This window comes from Cervus elaphus, chromosome 15, assembly GCF_910594005.1.
Source record: "Cervus elaphus chromosome 15, mCerEla1.1, whole genome shotgun sequence".
NCBI classification, from domain to species: Eukaryota; Metazoa; Chordata; class Mammalia; order Artiodactyla; family Cervidae; genus Cervus; species Cervus elaphus.
In genome coordinates, this window is record NC_057829.1 from 28,958,569 (window position 1) to 28,985,034 (window position 26,466).

The 26,466-nt window shown below is 38.9% G+C and overlaps 2 protein-coding genes and 1 long non-coding RNA gene across 9 annotated transcripts in view; 1 reads left to right on the forward strand and 2 right to left on the reverse strand.

Moving 5' to 3' along the window:
• Window positions 1–2,111: 2,111 nt before the first annotated feature.
• Window positions 2,112–3,960, reverse strand: MRPS16 (mitochondrial ribosomal protein S16). Its single transcript, XM_043926746.1, has 3 exons — window positions 3,758–3,960; window positions 2,844–3,104; window positions 2,112–2,354 (listed from the first exon to the last, which is right to left on the reverse strand). The coding sequence occupies exons 1-3, from the start codon at window positions 3,768–3,770 to the stop codon at window positions 2,221–2,223; spliced, it is 408 nt and encodes a 135-aa protein (XP_043782681.1). The 5' UTR covers window positions 3,771–3,960; the 3' UTR covers window positions 2,112–2,220.
• Window positions 3,961–3,992: 32 nt separating this feature from the next.
• Window positions 3,993–6,398, forward strand: LOC122709400. 2 transcript variants are annotated; one of them, XR_006345504.1, is made up of 3 exons: window positions 4,012–4,110; window positions 4,747–4,825; window positions 5,410–6,398. It is a non-coding gene; the product is annotated as an uncharacterized LOC122709400 (long non-coding RNA). The 2 variants fall into 2 exon arrangements; XR_006345503.1 differs by lacking the exon at window positions 4,747–4,825 and having other exon boundaries at window positions 3,993–4,110.
• The window catches only part of CFAP70 (cilia and flagella associated protein 70), an 86,466-nt gene continuing 65,256 nt past the window's right edge, over window positions 5,257–26,466 (reverse strand). For 4 of the 6 annotated variants that reach the window (XM_043926730.1, XM_043926727.1, XM_043926726.1 and 1 more), the window contains 8 exons: window positions 24,831–24,989; window positions 24,017–24,138; window positions 22,359–22,511; window positions 21,694–21,855; window positions 19,703–19,792; window positions 15,196–15,297; window positions 6,894–6,941; window positions 5,257–5,582 (listed from right to left, as the gene is read on the reverse strand). In XM_043926730.1, coding sequence (XP_043782665.1) covers window positions 5,502–5,582; window positions 6,894–6,941; window positions 15,196–15,297; window positions 19,703–19,792; window positions 21,694–21,855; window positions 22,359–22,511; window positions 24,017–24,138; window positions 24,831–24,989 — 917 coding nt within the window. In that variant the 3' untranslated portion in view covers window positions 5,257–5,501. The remainder of the gene's footprint in view (window positions 5,583–6,893; window positions 6,942–15,195; window positions 15,298–19,702; window positions 19,793–21,693; window positions 21,856–22,358; window positions 22,512–24,016; window positions 24,139–24,830; window positions 24,990–26,466) is intronic. The other 2 variants (XM_043926729.1, XM_043926728.1) reach the window with 2 other exon arrangements.

The window sequence follows — 26,466 nt, forward strand, 5'->3', positions numbered from 1 at the left end:
TTAAAAAACTGGAAATAGAACTGCCATATGACCCAGCAATCCCACTTCTGGTCATACACACTGAGGAAACCAGATCTGAAAGAGACACGTGTACCCCAATGTTCATCGCAGCACTGTTTATAATAGCCAGGACATGGAAGCAACCTAGATGCCCATCAGCAGACGAATGGATAAGAAAGCTGTGGTACATATACACAATGGAATATTACTCAGCCGTTAAAAAGAATTCATTTGAATCAGTTCTAATGAGGTGGATGAAACTGGAGCCCATTATACAGAGTGAAGTAAGCCAGAAAGATAAAGACCAATACAGTATATTAATGCATATATATGGAATTTAGAAAGATGGTAACAATAACCCTATATGCAAGACAGAAAAAGAGACACAAATGTATAGAACAGACTTTTGGACTCTATGGGAGAAGGCGAGGGTGGGATGATCTGAGAGAACAGCATCAAAACATGTATATTATCAAGTGTGAAACAGATCGCCAGTCCAGGTTGGATGCATGAGATGGGTGCTCGGGGCTGGTGCACCAGGATGACCCAGAGGGATGGGAAGGGGAGGAAGGTGGGAGGGGAGTTCAGGATGGGGAACACATGTAAATCCATGGCTGATTCATGTCAATGTATGGCAAAAACCACTACAATATTGTAAAGTAATTAGCCAACTAATAAAAATAATTGGGAAAAATAAAAATAAAAAATAAAAGAATTTTGAGAAACTTAAAAAAAAAAAAAGAAAAATCTGGGCTTGGAAATCCAAAGCAAGAGTAGGACTAGAGGAAACTTTGGAAATCAGGGAGAGGATGAGCTTACACAGAAGTTTCCATATGTGTGTCTTAAATAAAAGACCAAGGCACAAAGTGAATATGCGAACTGGCAGAAACTCAACAGCTCAAAATAATACCTATTTCACATCAGTTCCCTTCATTGGTCAATACTTTCCAGAATTACATTCTCCTCTACTCTACCAGTTAAGGTTTCTCCAAAGACCTCAAACTTCCCAGGGTAGACTGTTCTCCTTTAAACTTTGAAATGGTTTTCAAAACATTTCTTTTTCCTAGATTCAAGATCAAACTCCCATAAAGTCAGTTGCTCTCTGCCTGTCCTGCCTTTAAAACCTCCCCAAAGCAAGTGGAGGCCAACCAGTGACAACTCAGCCTTGATGACCTGAGTTTGAGGTGGCTGGCAATTATTCTCAGAATATAAAACTGAGAATAGGTTGGTACAATGATAGGGCTTTAGAATCTCCTCTATAAATCTCCCATATTTTAGTTTTACACCAGATTATGAAATTTATATTATTCAGTGTGACTAAAGCCATCTAATGCTGCTACAGTGATGGTGGAACAGATAACAGGCTTTTGGGGGACACAACCAGTGATTTATATTAACAAACCATGATAGCCAAACCTAATTTTGTCACTGACTTTTTAAATGGATTTTTGAAAAGCCCTTTATCTTTACTCACTACCCCCACTACAAACATAACATGCTGGAAAGGGCTCTGCAGGTAGGAACATCAGGGTCTGACTCTGTTCTGCCCAATACTAAAACTATGTGGCCTTGGCTGAGTTTCTACTTCTGAACCTCAGCTTCCCCACTGATAAACTGGAGACAATCCTACCTAGTTTCATGATGCCTTATAATTCTCACAAATAACCATGCATGGAAGTTGTACATAGGTACTTCACTTTCTTCCAGTTATTCATTCTTTAAAAAGTAGATTATAAGAGCCTAAAAGCATGTAACAAACTACCTTTGTAAATTTGAGATTGTGTGTTGACAAGACAATGTAAATCTGCAATTACAAAAACAGTAAGTAAAGTAATTGTATTCTTGAGTTGGTGGGATGACCATAAATGATTAAAGACGGAAATAACTTGGAGAGGACACAGACATGCTGGTTGGGGACTCTGAAACAGGAAATCGTGGAAGGTAGTAGGTTATAAAGTTGCCCAAGGGACCCAGAGTCCAACCTACCCCACAGCCACTCTTTCCCCTGAAGAAGGCTGAAAGAATTAATTAGTATCTATACCCAGCTTTATGTCGGTCAAGAGCAAACTTCTCCCCTGGGCTCTGTTCAGATCAGGCCAGATGATCATGGATGACTTAAAAAATTCCATTTATTGACCTCCAAATATAATAAAACTAAGAATTCTGCACAAATATTTTAAGAGGACTTCAAGTTTGTTCCCACTTTTATGTTCACTGAAGTCAGTTCTCTTTTGTTTCTGTAGCCTCTGTATCTGTTTTCTGAGCCGCTAAGAGGACTTCTCGTGCCCGTTTCCGTCGCAGCCTCTCAGCATTTGTGATCACCATCGGGTGCAGAGGGAAAAAGCCAGAAAGACCTAAAAGTAACAGGATTTTCATTCATTATAACATTACAAACTAATGTTTACTTGGGAACTCAGTCTCACTGAACTGAAGTCTAACAGAGATTTGATCCAAGACAAAGAGTCAAAACAAATTCCTCATTTGCCAAAATGCTTTTACCTCTTCCCCCAGCTCCATCTCTTCCATTTACTGCAAGGTCACAATGGATGTTGTCTACTTCTTAACACTATTTTCCTTACTTGAAAAAATGATCAACTGACAGTCATGCAAGACACACCATTCCCATTTTTTTTTTTAGCATAAAATCTCAATCATCCAAAAAGTCTCATGAAGTCTCTACAAAAGGAATCTCCAGATTTCAACTGGCAACTAGATCTGAAATTTCAGTTCTCCCTGTAGTCCTGATTAGCCTAGAGATAGTGAAAATCATTCTTACTTTTCATCATCTTGGAAATGACTTCAATTAAAAATCCCCTCAAAGACGTAAGGCTTAGCTGAGTTACCCAGAAGCTTTTCCACAGGCTTTGAAAGGTGGGCTCCACAGCCAATCCAATGCCGGATCCGGTCCAGGTTGAGAGCAACGAGTTTCTCTCCATGACTGTTGGGCATTGGATCATAGGAGCCCAGCTGCTCTACGAAACGGCCATCCCTGGGACACTTGTTGTGAGCAGCCACGATGCGGTAGAAAGGCCTGTTGGTACAGCCACCGAGTGCAAGGCGGATGGTTAAATGGCCTCCACGGTAGGCCTTACAAAGGACAGTAGCTGTAGACAAATAAGTGGTTAAGACACAAGAATCGAGAGCACAAAATGGACAAAATGAAATGAGACAACCCCCTTCCTCCACTGAAGTGTTCTTGCTGCTGCTGCTGCTTAGTCGCTTTAGTCGTGTCCAACTCTGTACGACCCTATGGACTGTAGCCTGCCGGGATTCTCTAGGAAGAGAATTGGAGTGGGTTGCCCGTATCCGCCTCCAGTGGATCTTCCCGATCCAGGAATCGAACCCGGGTCTCCTGCACTGCAGGCAGATTCTTTACCTCTGAGCCACCAGGGAAGCCCAAAATATCCTTCCTTTCAACCAATTCTTGTCAGTCTGACTCAGAAACCCTTTCTTTGTGAAACTCCTCTTAAACACTCCAGTTACACCCAACGCACTCAACACAGGCCTGCTATTTACTGTCTCTGGAACAAGCTGAAGCCCAGCTGCCTCATCTATAAAACGAACGCCATTTATCTCGTAGGAGTTCAGCGAAAACTTTAAAAGCGAACAAGAAAACCATTGAGGGCAGGATCAAACGTGTGCAGTTTCAGGTACGGACTGTCTCTAGCTCGTCCAGGAGAGCGCAACTCCCGTCAGTCCGCACTCCCTCTTATCCCCACGACCGCCGGGAAGGTCTCCCGGGGCCCCCATCACTCACTGAGCTGGACCATGGCGCAGCCGGCGGGCCCTGGGGCCTGTGCGCCAGTTGCGACGCCTCGGAGCTTCCCGGAGCCGGAGCGAATCCGCTCTACGGCCTCCGGCTGCGCGGACAACCCACCAGAAAGTTCAACGCTGAAGAACCGAGGACTTCAATTCTCCGCCACCCCAGCCCAGGCACCTTGGTAGCGGAAGCGAATGGTCCACTCGCCCCGCCTCTTCCGGTCCCTCCCTGCACTTCCGTAACACAACACAGAGAGCCCTAAGGTGTCGTAACTGCCACGACGGCGGAGCGATACACCTTGGGGATACCCTGCGAGCGGAGCCCGGTGGGATCTCCGGCCCTCACGCCCTGTGGGTCCCTGCCTGAGGGAATACTGGGAGAATCCCGGGAAGGGGTGAAGTGAAAGTGTTAGTCACTCAGCCGTGTCCGACTCTTTGCGACCTTGTGGATCGCAGCCCGCCAGGCTCCTGGGCCCGTGAGATTTCCCAGGCAAGAATACTGGAGTGGGTTGCCATTCCTTTCTCAAGGGGATCCTCCTGACCCAGGGATCAAACCCGGGTCTTAGGTATTGCGGCAGATTCTTGACCGCTTTGAGACCAGCAGAGAAGGCCACCATCCATCCTTCCAGCAAATGTTTTCCGAGCACCAGTTAGGGCCTAGGCGCGGTGCCAGAGAACGCAAAGATGAAAGAGGGCTGTCCCTGCACCTAGGCAGCTGACAGTCGTGGCGGGGAGCGGAGGGGTGGGCGGCGAGGAGAGACGGTGAGGTTACATCTGAGTAACTAGGGGTAGTCAGTACACAGTCCTGGGGTGAGCAGAAGAGAAGGTGAACCTGGTAATTCCTCAGGAAGACTTCATAAAGGAGGTAGCATTAGGGCTGAGACTAGAGAAGAACTATAAATGAATATAGAGTTGATTTTATCCTATGTTTACCGATATGCCTCTCACTTTCCCTCCTGTTTTTCCATGTCCCTCCTATTCTCTGAGAGTCCTCCTTTAAAAAATAAAGACAGGAAGCCTTTATTTTTGGTTTTGCTGTGCACTTATCCAAGAGGACGAGGGTGAGGTATGGTTCCTTTGTCATTTCTAGCCCTAGAATAACGGCGTCAGTTGTGAGGAGTTTTACATCAATTATAGAGTAATGGATTCTTCATGGAGCCCTTGTGATTTACATCCATGAAGATACTGTCAGCAAAGACCACTCGATTCAGCTTTCTGTTCACTGTTAGATCTGGGCACAACTCATGTGCTCTTTCCCCTAATGCAGTGACCCAGCACAGCATTCTTTCTTTCCACCCACCTTAGAAAACGATGCCTTAATTCCTAAGTTCCAGTAAGTGAACCTGGTCACAGATCTTAGCAGCTGACTTCCTGCAGGAGTAATCCTGATAAGCTTTCACCTGAAACTAATAATGAACATACTATACCTTACTTACACACACACACATACACACAAATAGTTACATTCTTATGTATATCTCAGCATACCATAACTGATGAATTCTGAGTTTTTTATTTAATTTTTTAAATTGCCATCCAGTTAACTGTCAAACAGTAAAACATCCAGTAACAATAGCCATTCAGTAAGACAATGGAAATAAATGAATGGGTTTCAGTTATATTGATGATCCTTTCTTTCTTTATCCCCAGTTTTCATTCTGGTGAAACATCCAGGGTTTAATTTCTCTCGGAAAGAAAGGGGCTCAGCATCCCATACAGAAAATTCTTCAGGTGGAAGGATGTCAGAAAGATGGATTTCCAAAGCCAACCGTTTCCTGAACCATGTGGAGCTCTGCAAGCAGATTCTCATCTTTCAATGTTAACTGCATAAGAGGTAGAAGGGAAGAACACATATGTCACCCCTGACATAGCTATGTGGAGACTCCTTATTTGTGGGGCCACAGCTAAAGAACATAGTTCCTCAGGTTGGAATTGACTTCCTATATTCTCTGTTTCATGATAACTCCATTAAAAAGTCCTCAGAACACTGTGCTGCTTACATGAAAGTGTTCACTTTACAAAAACTTACATGGTATGAATGCTCACAATTTGTGCATTTTTTGTGTAAAAAAAAAGTTTATTTTTAAAAATTTACCCTAATAACCAAATATATTCTTAACTAATGTATAATACTGTTTGGCAGGTGAGAGACAGGAATAAAATACACAGGAATCAAAACCATTAGATTTGAATTTAATTTTAAAATCTCAATGTGTAATGGACACATCTAGTTGCCTACAAATCCACTCTCTTCTTTTACTAACAAAATCTTCATTTCTTTTCAGGGCAGCAATGTAGGCAACTAGAAAGCAACAGAGTTTCCCTTGTAGCTAGCAGTAATTTCAATTGTGATCAATGAAATATAAGCTAAAGTCACATCTCTTTTTAAAGGGAGGTGAAATAGCTAGTGTGGCCCTTTTGTCATTTGCCTGCTTTGTTCTTTACTATACTTGAAATATGCATGTGATAGCTTGAGGTACAATGGCTGTCTTGCAACTACGAGGGCTGGAAACTTCATGTTATGACTGGTGAAGCAGAAAGAAAGAGGTTGGGTTTCTGTTAACACTGTGGAGCTGTGGTACCAGTATGTTCTAGAGTTTTCATTAGATGAGAAAAAATAAAACTCCTAATTTGTTTAAGCCACTGGCTTCCAAGTCACATTATCTGCAATCATAACTGACAGACTAGACCAGGGATTCACAAGCAATAGCTCATGAGCCTAATCCAGCCTGCTGCCTGTTTTCATAAGTAAAGTTTTATTTGAAATACAGCCGTGCTCCTTTGTTTGCATATTGTCTGTAGCTGCTTTTGCACTACAAGGGCACAGTGTAGTAGCTACAAGAGAGACCACGTGGCCCACAAATCCTATTTTGCCCTTCACAGAAAAATTTGCTGACTGCTGGACTAGAACAACACCTTCATTTTGTATGTGAGGATAATGAGACCCATGGAGGGTGAAAAAAAAGATCTCCCATGGTAATATGTGGGTTATGGCAAACATGGTAAGAAAGTCCTCTAGAAAAATCTTCATATCATGAAATGCTGTGAAGTCAAGTCCTGAATTAAGCCAGCACCTTCCTCCTAGCATTCCCAACTTCAGTATACTACAAATAGCAAAGGTATCTGCATCATACCTTCATCGTGTACTTGTAGGCCTGCTCAGCTTCCAGTTGCCGTCCAGCCTGAAAAAACAGTGCAATTTAGTGATGATGACATACCGTAATCATTAAAAGGAGAAGGTACACTGCCGCCATTGCTACCCAAAGCAGAAGATTCCACATCTTCTTGGTTAAGAACCTCTGAATGGAAAGCGGAAGCAGGAAAATGAAAGGTGGTGGGGAAACCAGATATTAAATATAATATATACTTATAAATATATATATATATTCCTCCTCCATTTCAAATAGCTTAAAGACAACTTGGCCTTTTTTTTTTCCTGAAAGCACCATAAGTCATTTGTTCCTCTCAGTATTGAAGCTATTCTGTTAATATTAGCTAACACACATAGCATTTGCTTTGTAGTTTACATTGTTTTAATCACTTACACTTTTAAAGTGCTTTACTTTCATATATACCACTATTATTTACATTTACATTGTATATTATTTACATGCCACTATTATTTATAATTCCCAGTTTACAAATAGAGAAGTCTGGGCACAGAGAAGATAAATAACTTGCCAGGGTTATGAAGCTAGTAAGTGGAAGAGCCGGGTTTTAAAACAATACAGCCTGGCTCCAGAGTCCAAGTTTTTAACTGCTAAAATTTATCCCATCTCTATGAACTAGAAGAAGCAGATACTGGCATTACTTGCATGTAGATCTGGATATGAAGGGAGAACACTACTTCCCCTAGTTATTTCTTGTATGAAGTACTCATGTAAGACTTAAATGAGAATAATATGACTTCACTAATAGACTTCACTCAGCATCCGTTGGATCATCGAAAAAGCATGAGAGTTCCTGAAAAACATCTACTTCAGCTTTACTGACAACGCCAAAGCCTTTGACTGTGTGGATCACAACAAACTATGGAAAATTCTTAAAGAGATGGGAGTACCAGACCACCTGGCCTGCCTCCTGAGAAATCTTATGCAGGTCAAGAAGCAACAATTAGAACTGGACATGGAACAAGAGACTGGTTCCAAATTGGGAAAGGAGTATGTCAAGGCTGTATATTATCAGTTCAGTTCAGTTCCGTCTCTCAGTTGTGTCTGACTCTGCGACCCCATGAACCACAGCACGCCCGGCCTCTCTGTCCAAAACCAACTCCCGGAGCCTACCCAAACTCATGTCCATTGAGTTGGTGATGCCATCCAACCATCTCATCCTCTGTTGTCCCCTTCTCCTCCTGCCTCAATCTTTCCCAGCATCAGGGTCTTTTCCAATGAGTCAGCTCTTGGAGGGCTATTTAATCTTTTAAAAATAGATCTATTGAGGTGTAATTTACATACCACAAAATTCACTAATTTTAAGGTTCGACTATGCAACCATTACTACAACCCAGTTTTAGAAGGTTTCTATTACCCCAAAAAAGTTCCTGTGTGCCAGCTTATAGTCAATCCCCATTCCTCCCCATGGCCCTAGAATCACTAATCTATTTTCATCTCTATAGTTTTCCTAATTATGGTATCATATAATATATAGTCTTTTGTGCCCTGCTTCTTTTAATTTGTGTAATGTTTTTGAGGTTCATTCGTATTGTTGTGTGAATCAGAATTTCATTTTTATTGCTGAGTAGTATTCCATTGTATAAACATACCACATTTCATGTATCCATTCACTGATGGACACTGGGAATGTCTCCAGTCTTTAGCTATTATTAAATGTGGTAATAAAATATAGAAATCTTCGCGTGGACATATGTTTTTACTTTTCTTGACTAGATAGCAAGAAGTGAAATTGCTGGGATATACAGTAGGTACGTGTTTAACTTTTTAAGATTCTGTCAAACTGTTTTCCAAAGTGGTTGTACTAATTTGCAACCCCACTAGCAATGTATGAGGTTTCCAATTTCTCCACATCCCTGTCAATAGTTGGTATTGTCAGACTTTTTGATTTAAGCCATTCTATTTTCTTTTTTCTTTTTTTAGGCCACACTGTGTGGCATGTGGGATCTTAGTTCCCTGACTGGGACAGAACCTGTGCCCCCTGCACTGGAAACATGGAGTCTTAACCACTTGGCCACCAAGGAAGTCCCTTGATTTAAGTCACTCTAATGATGTGTAGTGTATTACTAAGTTGAGTTGTCTTAATGAATTATCTTTAAAAATTCTGACAATTTCAGATTAAAATTATAAGACTAAAAAAAATTATAAGAATATCTCTCTTCTCTGTATATATGCACACACATGCACACACATATACACATGATATGAAAGTATATATTTAAACTTTTCTTGAACCATTTGAGAATAAATTGCAGGCATGATGCAGTTTTAGACTTCAGTATGTGTTTCCTAAAATTAAGGACATTCTCTTACATAAGCACAACACAATTATTAAAATCATAAGATTAGTATCAAATACTATTATCTAATTTGTAGACCTCATTCAGATGTTTCCAAATGCCCTAATAATGTCTTTCACAGCAAAAGAAAATCCAGGATCATGCCTTGTATTCAATATTCATGTCTTCAGTTTCTTTTAATTGGGAATAGTTCTTGATTCTTTGTATTTCATGATACTAGAATTTCTCAGCAATACAAGGCAGTTATTTTCTAAAATATTCCTCAATTTTTGTTTGATGTTTCATAATGATTATACCAGGTTATGAACTTTTGGCAGGAATACCATAAAAACAATGTTATGTTCTCCTAAGTGTGTTCAATTAGGAGGCACACGCTGTTTATCCCAATAATGGTAACTTTGATCCTTTGTTTAGATTGTTATCTGCCAGGTTTTTCTACTATAACATTACTGTGAATAAATAAAAATAAAATAAAATAAACATTACTGCGTTTCCCCCTTGTAATTAATAAATATCTTGTTGGGAAATACTTGGAGATTATGTAAATATCTTCTTCCTCCTTAAATGTTCATCTGTAGTTTTACCATACATGTTATCATATGATCCAGCAATCTCACTTCTGGGCATATATCTGGAGAAAACTCTTAACTCAAAAAGATACATGCACCCCAACTGCAGTACTATTTACAACAGCCACAACATGGAAGTGACCTAAATGTCCATCAACAGATAAATGGATAAAGAAGATTTGCTATATATCTCCAATGTAATATTACTCAGCCATAAAAAAGGAATGAAATAATGTCATCTGTGGCAACACGGAAGAACCTAGAGATTATCATACTAAGTGAAGTAAATCAGACAAATTACATATGATATCACTTATATGTGGAATCTAAAAAATTATAAAAATGAACTTATTTACAGAGCAGAAACAGACTCACAGACATAGAGAACAACCTTATGGTTACCAAAGGGCAAAGTGTGGGTGAGAGATTAGCAAATACAAGCTGCTATATATATATATATATATATATATACATATATATATATAAAATAGATAAACAACAAGGTCCTCTGTATAACACAGGGAAATATATTCAATATCTTATAATAAACTATAGTGGGAAATAATATAAAAAAAGAGTCACTTGGCTGTACACAAGAAACTAACATATCAAGTCAGTTCAGTTCAGCCACTTAGTCGTGTCCAACTCTGCGATCCCATGGACTGCAACACACCAGGCTTCCCGGTCCATCACCAACTCCTGGAGCTTGTTCAAACACATGTCCATCCAGTCCGTGATGCCATATCATTGTAAATCAACTATACTTAAAAAGAAGAAGTGACAAGAGTGGGCATCCTCGCCTTGTTCCTAAACTTATCAGGAAGGCTTTTGGCTTTTCACCATTGACTATGAATCTTGACCATCTCTTTTTGATGTGGTATATTACATTGATTGATGTGTAAATGTCGAACCATCCTTGTGACCGTGGAATACATCCAACTTGATGGTGATATGCGATCATTTTTATACCTTGGTGAACTGGTTTGCTGATATTTTGTTGATGACATTTGCATCTATATCACAGGTACTGACCTGTAATTTCTTTTTTGGTAATGTCTATCTGGTTTTGGTATCACAGTAAATGGTGGCCTCATAGAATGAATTTGGGAGTATTCTTGTCTCGTCAGTTTTTTGAAATAGTTTGAGAAGGACAGGTTTAGTTCTTTTCTAAGTATTTGGTAGAATTCCCCTGTGAAGCTCTCTGGTTCTGGACTTCTATTTGCTGGGAGTTTTTGAAATTACAAATTCAATTTCAATTCTAGTGATCAGCCTGTTCAAATTATTTATTTCTTCTCAACTCAGTCTTGGCAGGTTGTATGTTTCTAAAATTTTTCTGTTTCTTCTAGTTTGTCCAAATCATTGGCATATAACTGTTCACAGCATTCTCTTAGGATTTTTTGTATCTGTGTTATCAGTTGTCTTTTCTCCTCTTTCATTTCTTATTTTGTTTATTTGGGTCCTCTCTTTTTCCTTCTTGCCCTTCCCTGGTGGCTCAGCTAGTAAAGAATCCGCCTACATTGTGGGAGACCTGGTTCAATCCCTGGTTTGGGAAGATTCCCTGGATAAGGGAAGGGCTACCTACTCCAGTATTCTGGCCTGGAGAAGTCTATGGATTGTATAGTCCATGGGGTCGCAAAGAGCTGGACACGACTGAGTGACTTTCATTTTTTCCTTCTTGGTGAATGTAACTAAAACTTTATCAATTTTGTTTATCTTTTCAAAAATCCAGTTCTAGATTTCATTGATCTTTTCTATTATTTTTATCTCTTTTATTTATTTCAACTCTGATCCTTATTTATTTCCATTAGGTGTTACTCTTATTTATGAAAAAGCTAATTTCTAAGTCTTCATTAAAACTAAGCTGAATACAAGGGAGGTGGGAGGGGGGATCGGGATGGGGAATACGTGTAAATCTATGGCTGATTCATATCAATGTATGACAAAACCCACTGAAATGTTGTGAAGTAATTAGCCTCCAACTAATAAAAAAAAAAAACAAAAAAAACTAAGCTGAATACAAAGTCTTAAAAACTAAGCTGAATACAGTGTTAGTGAAGAAGGCCTGGTGGTTCTATTTATAAAAGAACGGCCTCTGTCTTTTGGCCTTAAAACTTCAGGAAGGGCACTTCAAATGACTTCACGTTTGCATGTGTCAGTGCCAGAGCCCAGGAACAGACTCTGGTATCCAATGTCAGATGTTCATCAGCTACCAGAGCATCAAGTCTCTTCAGCAGGTCATTCTTTGGTAAGGAAATTACTTCCACAAATTGTCCATCTCCTGGCTTTGGTTCAGGCCTTACATTTTCTGCATCATCTCCATTGATAGTGACTGTCATGACATGTGTGGTACAATTTGACAAACCTGGATCCATATTTGGAGAACATTCCACAGTATCTCCCATACAGCCGGTTTTTCCTCCGAGCTCCCGAAAAGCAGCTGCCTCTGAACTTTCGTTGTCATCAGTGAGACACACAGGGAATTCTAGGTTACTGCCTCCTGTTGGTAGCCAGCCTGCTTCACCAGAACAATATATTCATAAATGAAGAGTTCTTTGCAGCACTGGGACAATCGCCATACCATTAGATGACTATCCATTCCTGGTAGTCCACTTCACAGTTTCCCAAGTTCTTGCTTTTTTTTTTTTTTTTTTACTCCCCACCCCCCAAGTTCTTGTTTTACCAGCAGGATCACTGTAAGTTGTTTTCTCAAGCTTTACCCATTTTCCTTCTGAAATTAACGCTGCTGAAATAATACACTGTTTGGGGTTTTGAGAAGAATCTGCTGGCTCTTGCTTTCCATTTTCAAACTAGTTAGTCTTTATGGTTGCCAGGCTTCTCTCAGGCATGGGGTGAAGAGCTGGGTACCCTTAAAGGTAAGGAGAGGAAAGGCAAGAACACAGATCCAAGACAGTAGTCTCAGGGCAGACAGTGCTACTGCACTCTCTGATTTTTATTAATTCCTCCCTTCTGCTGATTTTGAGCTTTATTTCTTCTCTTTCTAATTCTTTTAGGTGGTAGGTTAGATTATTTGAGATTTTTCTTGTTTCTTGAAGGCCTATATTGCTATGAAACTCCATCTTAGAATTGCTTTTGCTGCATCCCACAGATTTTGGAATGTTGTGTTTCCATTTTCATTTATTTCTAGGTATTTTCTAATTTCCTCTTTGATTTCATCATTTGTTGTGTGTGCTCAGTTGTGTCCGACTCTTTGAACTGTAGCCCAACAGGCTTCTCTGTCCATAGAATTCTCCAGGCAAGAATACTGGAACGGGTTGCCATTTCCCACTCCAGGGGATCTTTCCAACCCAGGAATTGAACCCAAATCTCTTGTGTCTCTTTACCACTGAGCCACGTGGGAAGTCTGATTTCATCATTGACCCTTTGCTCTTTTTAGTAGTATGTTGTTTAGTCTCCACATGTTTGTTCTTTTCCCATTTTTCTTTCTATAGTTGACTTTGAATTTCATATCACTGTGGTAAAAAAAAATGCTTGATATAATTTCTATCCTCTTAAATTTTTGGGGGGGGGCTTGTTTTATGGTATATTAGTGTTTGAGGAAATAATCTTGGGGGGTCATCTTTAGAATTCTTCCTACCAAAGGAAATTGTATATGGTTTTCTTTGACCTATGAATTAAATAGAAATAAGTTAACAAATGTATGTGAGTCTCTTGGCCTGTCATTTAGTTACTGATTTATAATTTTACCGAAGTGTGATTTATCTGTGTTCACTGAAGCTTTCTTTGTGGTCTAGCATATGGTCAACCTTGAATAATAATTCACTCACACTTGAAAAGAATATGTATTCTCTGGTTGTTAAGTACAGGATTCTATAATTGGTGTTTGAGAGCAACCTTGATGTTTTATTCAAATCTTACATATCCTTAATTTTTTCCATATTTTATCAATCAGTTTCTGAGCAAAGTGTATTGAAATCTTGCATTTTGACCCTTTTAGCTTATCGATGAAGAAACTGAGGCCCAGCAAGTTTAAATAAATTGTCCAGGATCCCACAGCTAGTTGTGGCAGAGCTGGGGTAAGAACTCAGGTATTCTTCATACTGATGTTTACTCCAAAGAGAAAATCCAATCATTTTTATTTTGTTAGTTTCTCTTATAATCACAATATCCCCTGTTGGTTCTGTGTTATGTTGGCCAACAAAAAACTGAGGGCCACTCTCATCATTCCCAATTTGAATCTTAGGCTAACGTGCAAGTTATTGAAGCAAGTTATTTTAATTATGGGAGGGTTATTTCCTACAGGTAAAGCAGCTATCACAAATTTCCACCCTTAGCCAGCAGTTCAACAGGAAGGAATGATTCAGAAACACTATAAGAAAATCTCCTTTGCTGGTATCTGACCTTGTTACATTCTGATACAATATCACTCCCATTTTTAATTCTTTTAAATGAAAAATACTTTAATGAAAAAGGAACTCAGATCATTAAATATAACTAAATACATTTAAAATAGGAACACCATGCCTTTCCTGATTAGTTGTGGCAGAGCTGAGGTAAGAACTCAGGTAAATATCTAACCTATCTTTCTGAATAGCTAAACTATCTAGAATTCTGCTCTCAGAGAAAAATGTCAGAGACAATTACAAAAAAGAATGCTTCACAGCATTGGGTACATGTTTTAAATGATAGGACTTTTGGGAAAAATAGCTTCAATCTATCAGAGATTTCTGTTGTTCCTGTTGTTGGTAATCCATTTATGTCTATACCCTTATAGGCTACTTTGCCTTTTTTTTAATCATTGGATTTTTATATAGCTTTTATAGACCATACACTACATTTTTTGGTAGATCCAGAGCGTAAATGGAGTGACTATACAATTCCGAGACTTGAGGTCCTAAGCACGAGAGGGGTGCTAAGGAGGGCAGAAGGAGAACCTCTCTTCCCCAAGTCTAGTCTGCCATCCCACTGCATAACCCTTGCACATCTCCTAACTACAACCCCAGAACATGATCTGATCTGTACATGCCCCTTCATCTTGGGGCAGGACACCCATTGGGCTGGGCTTGGTTTGTGTGGCTTGGGGTTGGGCATGATGAGCAGTTCAAAAATGTCACACGGAGCCCACTCCACCTGAAACCTCCACTGGTGGTCAATTCCAGTCCATCCTTACAAGTCACCAGAGACCACCAAATCCAAGTGCCTCACTTCTATTTTTAGAATCTCCTTTCCAGACAAACACACCTAAGCATATAATTTTCAGGCACATTCTAAGGAGAAGCTTCCCAGACATGGCCCCTCCTTCATCATCAGTATAATGACCAAATCTAAGCTCATCAAACCTCAACTATCATGAATTGATGGCCTTCCCACTATCCCTTTCTTCACTTGGTCCCTCACCTCTCTGCCCAAGGACACTGTGTAAGGATAATAAACACTCACTTTCAGGCAGACCAGAGCCAGATATGCCCACACTTCAGCATTGTAGTTGTTCAAAGCATTGGCTTCAGAGAGAGCATCCTCAGCCTCTGTGAGCTCCTCCAGCTTGACAGGAAAAGAAGATACGTAATTTGTTAAGTCAGAGTAATTTCCACTAAAGCCAGCCGGAATCTGTTTGGCTGAAAATGCTATGTCCAAATAGTACTGGTGTATGTGTGACCCATACTGATAATTTTCAACTTAAAAAAAATTTAGCAACAGAAATCATTGTTCAAACAACATCTTTTGCGGTGGTGTTCCAATATGTGAATGAGTTAAAAGTAGAACTGCGTTGATTAAAAAGTCAGGTAGGGGACTTCCCTGGTGGTCTAGTGGTTAAGAATCCACCTTCCAGTGCAGGGGATGTGGGTTCGATTCCCACTGGGGGACTAAGATCCCACATACCATGAGACAATGGAGCCCTCTCATCACAGCTAGAGAGAAGCGTGCTTCCACGAGGAAGAGCCCGTGTGCTGCAAAGATCCCACATGCCACAACAAAGATTCCATGTGCTGCAACTAAGACCACATGCGGCCAAAAATAAGTAAGTAAGTAAATAAGGAACATGCAGAAAAAAATACTACTGAAAAAAATAATCAGGTAGGGGAATCTGGAGCCCTGTCTGCTGGGCTCTCAATTTATACCCCTCTTCTTCCCTCTCTCTACAGCAGGCCCATCAGGGCTTCCGTGCCCCCATGGAGCTTCAGGTGCCAGGGCTGGAAAAACCAAAAGTATTCACTATCATTTGTGCATCATTCAGTGATTTCCCTGTACACAATGGGATGTCAGATACATCTGTAGTTGTTTCATTTACATCATGTATCTCTTTCTTAAATTAAAGTCCTATTAGTCTGTCAAAATACTATTGGTCAGAAAGCTTCTCTTTCCCTAACATTAGTTATTGACAGCACAATCTGGAGCAATCTATAAAATACTCAGAGATTCTAGGGTGCTCCCTGAGCTCTGGGCACATGGATATCATTGTTGCCCCTAATATGGTGAGTTTGCTTTGTAAAATCTTCCAAAAGGCCACCTAAGGAAACGATAAGATACTTCTCTCTCCCTAGTAAAACTGCTCTTCATTTTCCTGTTTTATAAAAGATGATAATGGGTTTCTAGGCCCAAGACAATACGAACAATGGCCTTTCAAAAATGCCCATACATTTTCCCACACTTTAAATGTCTTGGAGATATTAATTATTTAATCAACCTATACTTGCTAAGGCTTTACTCTGTGCCAGGCAATATGCTAGATAATTTGAACAAAAGAAAAAAATACAACCTTTGCCCTCAAATACAAAAGAAAAAAAAATACAACCTTTTGCCCTTTTGTGACAGATATATAAAATATTAAGACAAAATGAAAACTCAAACACATGAAGAGTTCTGATACAAAATAAGCACACACACGCCCACATATGTATGTATGTATGTATAATCTAGTGGAGGGACAGAGGAATAATTCTTCCTGAGAGTAAAGGAAGGCTTCAGAGAAGAAACATTGCTGAAGTCAATCTCGACAAATAAATAAGAGTTTGTTAGCTATATTTCAAGTCATTCCAGGTAAGAGGAATTTCATATACAGAAGCATGGAGGCTTCAGAGAGAATGGCATGCTCAGCAAACTCTTAATAAACCTGTGTGGCTGGAGAAGAGATGGGTGGGAGAGAGAGAAATAAGGTGAGAAAGAGAAAGAGAACAAAGGAAGTGATAACACAGAGAGTTAGGGAGAGACCAGATCATTCAAAAAAAATCTGATTATTATTCTGAAACAAGGGGTAATATTGAAGGGTTTAAATAGGGAAATAATAGGTATTTGCATATTTTAAAGACCACTTTGATAACAACGAAGCAGATGAATTGAGGGAGGACAGGAGACTAGCCTAGCAAGTAAAGGGGGATAAAGCTTGAATTATAGCAGCAAAAGTAGGATGAGGAGGAGAGAATAGACTCAAGAGACATTTAGGAGACAAAATTAATAGGCTATTCGATGCCTAAATAGAAGTAGACTAGGATAGCTTTTAAGTTTCTGGCTTGGTTGACAGAGTTCATTTAGTCCCATTCACTAAGATAGGGAATAAAGGAGAACATACAGGCTTAAGGAATGTGAGAATCCTCCAGAGATAAGTTAGGTTATACTTTGGATACGTACATTATGAAGTGTCTAGCGGACCACCAAATGGATCTGTTTGACATAAGGGTCAGAACATGAAAGTGTTAGGAACTGAAACTTTAGAATTGATTGGGGCACAAGCAGTAGTTAAGACCACTGGGGTAGATGTTATTTCTTAGTGAGAAGAAATATGGTGACAGCAGAAGAGCTGGCTATAGAACCCAGGAGGACACAACAATTATGGTGGGTAAAAGACCAGGAGTCAGCAAAAAAGGGTGAGAAGGACACCCTTGTGGAAGTCAATGGAGGAGAGGGCTTCAAGAAGTTAGCAGTCAACAGGTTAAGTGTCACAGAGAATTCATCTAAGAGTCTACTGCATTTGGCAATTAGGATGTTATATGTGGTCCTCATCAGAGAAATTTCAGCCAAGTGTTAGGGTTATACATCTAATTGCAAGGAAGTGAAGGGTAAATGCAACCTAGGAAATGAACATATAATTCACAAGTAAAGAAATACTTGTATCACATGATTTCAACTTCTTTAGTGATGAAAATGTAAATTAAGATACATATTGGGATTCCCCAGTGGTCCAGGGGTTAGGACTCCATGCTGTCACTGCTAAGGGCCCAGGTTTAATCCCTGGTCAGGAAATTAAGATCCTACAATTTAAAAAAAAAAAAAATCCCACAATCTGTGTGGCACAGCCAAGAAAATTGGCAAACGATATGCCCATTGTTGATGAAGTTAACAGTAAAATGGATTCTCATACCTGGCAGAGTAAAAATCAGTAAATAGCCTTTCTAGAACATGAGTTGACAGTATAAAGACTAACATTTTTCTACATTCTCTATGAATACATCCTAAGGAAATAACAGAATTAAGCACAGAGATTTATGTCTAAGAATGTTTATATAGTTGGTTTCTTGACTTTCGAAGGTGCTGTTTGGTTTTCAACACCAACAGTTGTTTTACATCCTTTCTGGGAAGGTGGAACAGAGGGCATATGGCTTCTATATAAGTGATCACATGTCCCAGTTGGCTATGTCCCAGTGTAATTATTAATATTGCCCTTTACATTCTTAAAAGGGTCCAGGTTTATATGATAAATTACATGGTAATCTTACTTATTCATCCAAACCAGGGAATACTACACAGTTATCAAAATTCATGTTTTAGACTATTTGATGATATGAGAAAGTACCAATGCTATATTGTCAAGTAGAAAAAAGATTACAAAGCAGCAAATATATTATTTACAATCTTATACATTAAAATTACTTCCATGCTAAGTCACTTTAGTCATGTCCAACCATTTGCGACCCCATGGACTATAGCCCGCCAGGCTCCTCTGTCCACTGGATTCTCCACGCAAGAATATTGGAGTGGGTTGCCATGCCCTACTCCAGGGGGTCTTCCCAACCCAGGGATCAAACCTGTGTCTCTTATGTCTCCTGCACTAGCAGGCAGTTTCTTTACCACTAGCACCATATATGTATAAAAAAAGACTGGAGGAAAATGCATTCAAATGTTAACATCATTGGTTATCATTAGTGGTGGGATTAAGAATACTTTCATGTTTTCTTCATATTGTGTATCATCCATATTTTCTATAATGATCATGTTTTACCTTTATGATTTAAAAAATAAAACAGCAATGAGGGATAGGAATCAAGGCATGTAAACACTCTTTTGTTTAAGGTTAACAACCAGGGAGGTTGTTATTGTTGTTGAAGGAGGAAAGTACATGGAAAGAGCTGATTGAGAAGAAAACCTTAACGATGTAAATCAAAAGAAAGAAAATATTAATAAAGTAAGGGATTAGGAGAAAAGGAGAGGGAAAGATCACAAACACACATGAAGGAGTTAGACAAGAACAGGAGAATGCATGCCTCTTTCAAAGACTAGAGGAAAGGAGGGAAGGGTGACTAAAGAGTTTTCAGTGGCAGAGGAACAGAAGATCTACCAGAAGCTGTAGCAACTTTACCTGAATATAGAAGGGCCACAGAGCTTAACAAGTATCAGTTAGCTTCTTTAATTGAGTAGATTCTTCACATCCTATATCACTTTTCTCTTACAGATAACATCATAAAATTATGAGCTTATGTACCAAATAACATTAATTTTTTTTATTATATAGCTTCACACTTTAGTTTTTGTGGGATTTTTAAAGAACATTTTAGTTTTGTAGTTCAGATTGAACTTCAGTTTTCTACTGAACAGCACTGAAGAGCAACTTTTTATTAGAGAAGATTGCCCTGATAGCCTTCGCACCATCATTCAAACCCCATGGATGCCTGGAAGGCCAAGGAGCCAAGGTCAGCTCTATGCACAGGCTGGTCTCAATGCCTCAAACTCTTACCCGGTAACAGGCGATTCCCAGTCCTAGCCAGGTAAGGCACGAAGGTGATCTCTTACAGGCTTGCAAGTAGGTTTTCTTTGCCTTTTCGTACTGTAGAAAGAAAGCACCACTAAGCTGTTGTTCTTCTAGAAGCTTTAAATACCGCATTGCCAGAATAATCATGGGGCTTCTGTAATTGTATTAATACTCCACACCAATCTAAGTTAGATGAGTCCTTGGATTATTAAGGACTCATATTATGACAACTTTTTAAGAGAAGTTTTATGTTCACAGCAAAACTGAAACTACAGAGATTTTCCAATTACCCCCAGTCCCTACACATGCATAGGCTCTCCCATTAGCAACATCCTCCACCAAAGTGTTATGTTTGTTACAACTAATGAACCTACACTGACATATCATCATCACGTAAAGACCACAGTTTTCCTCAGGGTACACTCTTGGAGTTGTACATTCTATGGGTTTGGACAAACGTGTGACATGTTTCCATCATTAGAGTATTTTCACTGTCCTTAAAACCCTCTGTGCTTCATCTATTCATCTCTCTCCTTCCTCCAGTCCCTGGAAATCACTGATACCTTTACTGTCTCCATGGTTTTACCTCTTCCAGAATATCATACAGTTGGTATCATGCTCCGCCCAGCTTTCGCACATTTGATTTTTTCACTAAATAACAAGCATTTAAGGCTCCTTTTATGTTTTTTTATAGCCTAACAGCTTCATAGCTTTTTAGCACTGCATAATATTCTATTATCTGGCTGTACCACAGATTATTTATCCATTCACCTACTGAAAAACATCTTGGTTGAGTCCAAGTTTTGGCCATTATGAATAAAGCTACTATAAACACCCATGTGCAGGTTTTGGTATGGAGATGAGTTTTCAACTTCTTTATGTAAATACAAGGAGCATAACTGCTGCATCATAGGGTAAAAATATTTTTTATTTTTTTAGGAATTGCCAAACTGTCTTACAAAGTAGCTATATCATTTTGCATTCCCACCAGCAATGAAAGAGAATTCCTGTTGCTCCCACATCCTTAGCAGCATTTGGCAATGTCAGTGTGGCAGATTTTGGTGTGTAGTTATATTTCATTACTGTTTTAATTTGCATTTCCCTAATGATATATGATGTGGAGCATCTTTTCATGTGTTTATTTTCCATCTGTATTTCTTCTTTCTTATTAAATTTTTTGGCCACACTGTGTGGCATGCAGGATCTTAGTTCCCTGACCAGGGGTAAAATCTGCAGCCCCTCCAGTGGAAGCATGGAGTCTTAAGTACTAGACCATCAGGTAGTTCCCTTCTTTCTTTTGTATTTCATCTGTATTTTGCTTGTTAAGGTCTTTGGCCCTTTTCTTAAATGAGTTGTGTATTTTCTCATTGTTCAATTTTAAGAGTTCTTTGTATATTCTGGATAGCAGTCCTTTAGCAGTATATCCTTTGTAAATGTTTTTTCTCAGTACTTTTTTTTCACAGTGTTTTTATTACAAAGCAGTGTATCCTTTATAAATGTTTTTTCGCAGAATATTCATTGGAAGGACTGATGCTAAAGCTGAAACTCCAATACTCTGGCCACCTGATGCAAAGAACTGACTCATTTGAAAAGACCCTGATGCTGGGAAAGATTGAGGGCAGAAGGAGAAGGGGATGACAGAGGATGAGATGGTTGGATGGTATCACTGACTCAATGGACATGAGTTGGAGTAAGCTCCAGGAGTTAGTGATGGACACGGGGGCCTGGCGTGCTGCAGTCCATGGGGTCACAAAGAGTCGGACACAACTGAGCGACTGAACTGAACCGAATATTAGACTGCCTGGGTTTGAATCCTATTTCTATTAATTATTGGTTATCTGATGTTGAGCAAGTCACTTTACCTTTGGATGTAAAAGTATCATTATCATATTACTATTTTTAGTCCTCAAAGAAGGATGTTAATGTTAATCAGGTCTCAGACCATGACCAGTTATTCCCCATCCTCTATTCCTCACCTCTTTCTCTTCCAGATATATTTGCCCCAGGCGCAGGAAGATAAAGTGCATTTCAGAAGCATCCACTACAAAACTAATGGTTCGCTCATAGCATGCCTTGGCCTCCACATGATTTCCACTCAAAAAATAGAGATGACCCTTCACGCCCCAGACATTAGGGTTCTGAGAAAGTGAAGAACAAATAGTACATGGGATGAGATAGTATTTAAAAGCATATTAATGATTTTTTTTAACATTTTGATTTAAATGAAGTTCCAAGTTCTTTTGCAAATTAGAAAGAGGGCCATTCAGCTGTACTGGGAAATACTGTTCTAGGACTGCCCTCTCATTCTTCAAAGTCATTTTGTCCTTTGGGTAAATATTAAGAAAAACATTCAAGCATAACCATGACGGTGTTCACAAAGAAAGCAGAAGTTCGGGAAAATTGAAGTAGATAAACTGTCTGCTAAAGAGCTGTCCTTACCTTTTCTCTGGCCTTTGTAAAAGTCATGATTAATTAAGAAAAACAAATGGAAGGAAATTAGATAAAATGAGTTAACTGACAGCTGATGACCCCCACCTCTGGTAATCACAAGTCTACCTGTCATATGGCATCACCACCTTTAAGAAGGCCTGCTTGTCCCTTATCCAAACTAAATTTAAGACACTCTAGCAAAAGCAATTACCAGGTAGTCCATCTGGGCTGCTTGTTGAAGGTATTCCTCTGCTTTAGCAAAGTCCTTCTTGAGAAGGTGTGTCTGGGCCAGCACCAAATAATACTCACAGCTGGGGCCTCCATGAGGGCACAGTAGCTCATGGGCAAGCACTCTGTGTACATACTGCAAGGAAAAATCAGATGATAAGAAACATGTAAATGACTGCACTGTGTCAGTTCCACAGCTCTCATGGCTGAAGATTATGCCTCTGATAATAAATAATAAGGAATATATTATAGAATGAGATGATGATCAATTTCAAAAGGTTAGAGGTGAGTTACGAACATTCAGCATATCATGGTTCCATTAAGAGCTATTCAGGTAGCAATATTTCCAAGTTAATTATCTGTAGAACTATACAATCCTGGTCTTGCTGGTCATACTAGATGAGTTTTAGCCTGCTGTGTAGCATACATAGGCATTTCATCAACCACCAAATTAAAATATAAGGTAAATTTTCAGGCACTTGTGTTTACAAGGAAACTCAGAATGAGGCAAAACTTCCCTTTCTAAAATTCTAGACCTGGGATCTTAGAAACATAAATGTCTGTTTCTGACATACTCTCAAACATTTGTTATATTCACCAGTTATACTTTGGGCTATTCTTTGTTTTTTTTTTTTTTTTTTTTTTTTTTTTATTCTTTGTTTTTAATATGATTTAAGGCCTGCAAATTTGACAAACTCATGTGTACTTGCTAAGTAGAGAGGAAACCCTTCTTCTCCCTCTGTTCCCATCCCAGCCTGTAACACAGAAACTTCCACTATCATTAATACCTGCTTAGGAAAATACAGGGGAGGCTCTGCAGCTCTTTCCTCTACCTGCATTCAGGCTCTTGGACATGGGGGGGGGAGGGGGCGGGAAGTGATTCATTTAATTAGGGAGACAGGCAGCATGTTTCTCTACTGTGAATGGTTAGTAAGTTAAAGGCTCCTGTTTTATGTGGTCCACTCTTCCTGAGTTCGTAATTCTTGCCCTCTCTTGAGTTTGCCCACCCTCAAGTGGGGCATGCACTCTACAGACTGAGGGCCAATTCTCTTGGCTCCTGCATCTCGCTCCCTCTCTTACTGCTTGCTTCATGGATATGCTTCTCATTGCCTATGTGGTAGGTAGACCTTGCAGGATGCTCTTCTTCTCTGGGAGGAGATTGCAACTCTCCAGCTGTTCTACCTATGACTGCATGGCTAAGTCAGATCTGGGACCAATCACATATCCAGCCCAGTTTTATCACTAAAAGATTAATATTTTTATCCCCCAATAGCACTGTGTAATAGTTTCAATTGGTTCAGAATCTGGAAGGAAAGAAGGGTGTGCTTAGGCTCCTGTGAACCCCTAACACTCACATAATATGAGTTCCCATATTAAAGTAACATCAGGCCACACAACTCAGAGTCTGACTTTGCTTTGCTGATATTCTATAGGAAGCAGACTGGCAGTGAGGTCTGCTAATGCTTTCTGCAGAGAGTAGTTCACATTTGGATGTTTATCCTATTAGGCCTATGGTGTGCTCTTAGAAACATGTTTGATTTCTGCATTATACACATTTAAACTTGCAAAGACACCACTATAACAGAATAAGTAGCTCATTACAATCTTTCCCTCTACTTGCCCTATTCCAAATATTCTCACCTGCACAGCATTGACCTTCATCAAGAAGCGTATGGTCTCCATGAAAATGGTGGTAGGAGTTTGGGAAACGCTATAAGGGGTGGAATGCAGATAAGTTGATGACTCTTGAGATTTTAGTGCTTCTGAAAATATGATATTAAAATAACAGACAATTAGATATAAAGAAAAGATTTAGAAGCTCAGACACATAGAAGGGAGAGTATTCTACTCAATTATAAGAGAGAAAGTATAATCTTGAAAGCAATAGATTATTCTACAACAATGGCCCCCAAAGAGATCTCATAGGTTCTCAAGGTTAGTCTACTGGTGGTTCCAAATACAAGTTGAATGAAATGAAAGTTGTTTTTTTTTTTTTTTTTTTTTTAATTCAGGTCTTCCTAGGATTTCCACTGGGCAGTCCAGTGGTTGGGACTCCACCCTTTCACTGCAGGAAGCACTTCAATCCCTTGTCAGGGAACTAAGATCCTACATGTTGGACAGCATGCACCCATCCCCTCCCCAGCCAAAGAAAAGTATTCAGATCTTCCTGAATGTGAAAGAGATCTGTAGATACTTTGAACCTTTAGATATTCCAAACATGAAAATTCACTGTTAGAAAGTCGTAGATCTGTTGGCTATTTCTCTGAGCTAAAAGTGAAAGAGTTGCACTACTGAGATTAGATTTCAGAGACTAGCCTCATATGAAGGAATTTAGACATAACAGATAAACCAATCAACTTCAAACAAGACTGCCATTTTGGTCATCATAAGAGTCTTTATCATTCTCTAGTTTGTTTATGCCCTTCTTTCAAGCAGAAATCTTTATTCTAGTTACCTTTTTTTGATGCTGTCTCCTTGATAAATATGTTGGATGCTTTTTGGCTGGCAGCTGGATCCTGAGATTGTACAGACAAAATGGGTTCATGTGAATCAGATTGCAGTTGAGAGGATTCATCAAGAAATTCATCTAGAATGGATAATGGAGCTCCTAGTCCTAAAAAGATTATATTTTAATGAGAAAAAAAACACCTTCCTAAATTGTTATTAGTATTTAAATGTTTATTATAGGAAAAAATTTGAACAAGGCTTGAAACTTCTAATCCAATTCTGAGAATATAAAGAAATACTATGTTGTAAAAAAAAACGACGACAGGAAATTAACACGTGATACAGCATTATTAATTAAAGTAAGATTTTGTTCAAATTTCACAAAATCTTTGCTAGTGTCCATTATTTGTTTTCATACTTCATTCAAGACTCCACATTGTATTTAATTACATTGAACAGCTTCAGTGTACAACAAATTCTCTTTTCATTTTTATTCTATTACAAATATTGTTGACATTTAACTTCCCAAAAATGAGATTTTTAAAGTATCTTTGATGTTAATTTCTCATTCAAACACTTTCTTCTCTGCAACCACCCGCTGTGTTTTTTCAGTCTTCTAATTTTGTTGAGGCTCTCAATAAATAGCTAAGTCAAATATCTCTCTTGGTAAATGTCATATTACACTTGAAAATATGTGGGTTATTTTCAAATATATTTTGATATTGATCTCTAACATAATACCACAGTGAAAAGAGAACAGTGCATGATTTGAGGCCATGGAATTTTTGCACTTGGTCTTATGTTCCTGGATATGTTCCAATGTCTTCATAGTTTATAGTCTATGGGAACTTGAATAGAATTTGTATCCTATTGTTATATGAAAATTGTGTAAATCTTAATTATGTTGAACTGGTTTATAGTGCTTTCCAGGTCTAGTATATCCTTCCATTTCTCTGTATATTCATTCTGTTAATTTTTGAGAGCTTGATACTGAAACTCCAACTAAAACTCTTAATTTACCTACTTTAAAAAATAATTGTAATATATAGTGGAACTACATGTAACTCTGTTCTGCATTTTCAAGTTTCCTATAAACGTGTTATCATATTTTCATAATTTAAAAAATGGAAGACAAATACAGTGAAAAAAGTTTATTATAAAAGCAGATAAAATACAAGTAACTTCCAAAGCATACAAATCCCCTAAATATTTCATGGAAAGACTTGTTTTGCAGACTTTTATATTTCTGATTAATTTAAAGAGTACAAGCTGCACTGACAGCACCCTGTCACTGTGACTCCCTAGTCCAAACCTGCTGTAAGCCCACGTCCTGATAATGTCAAACAAATACCTACTGCAAAAGCTATATGCTAAACCTAGAATCTCAAGAATCCAAAGGAGAATATTAACATAGTTTTAGAAAATATTAAAACTCCTTAAGGACAAGAATTCTATTTTATCTCATTATTCAAGAATCATCACCATCATCATCATCATATAAAGAAGCTCTATTTGAACATGACTGTATTTGAACATAAGGACTGTAATGCATAGTTTTATTTATTTTTCACAACACTATGAGATATGTTTATTATGTTCCATTAAACAAAGTGAACCACAGAAAAGTTAATTTGCTGAAGCTC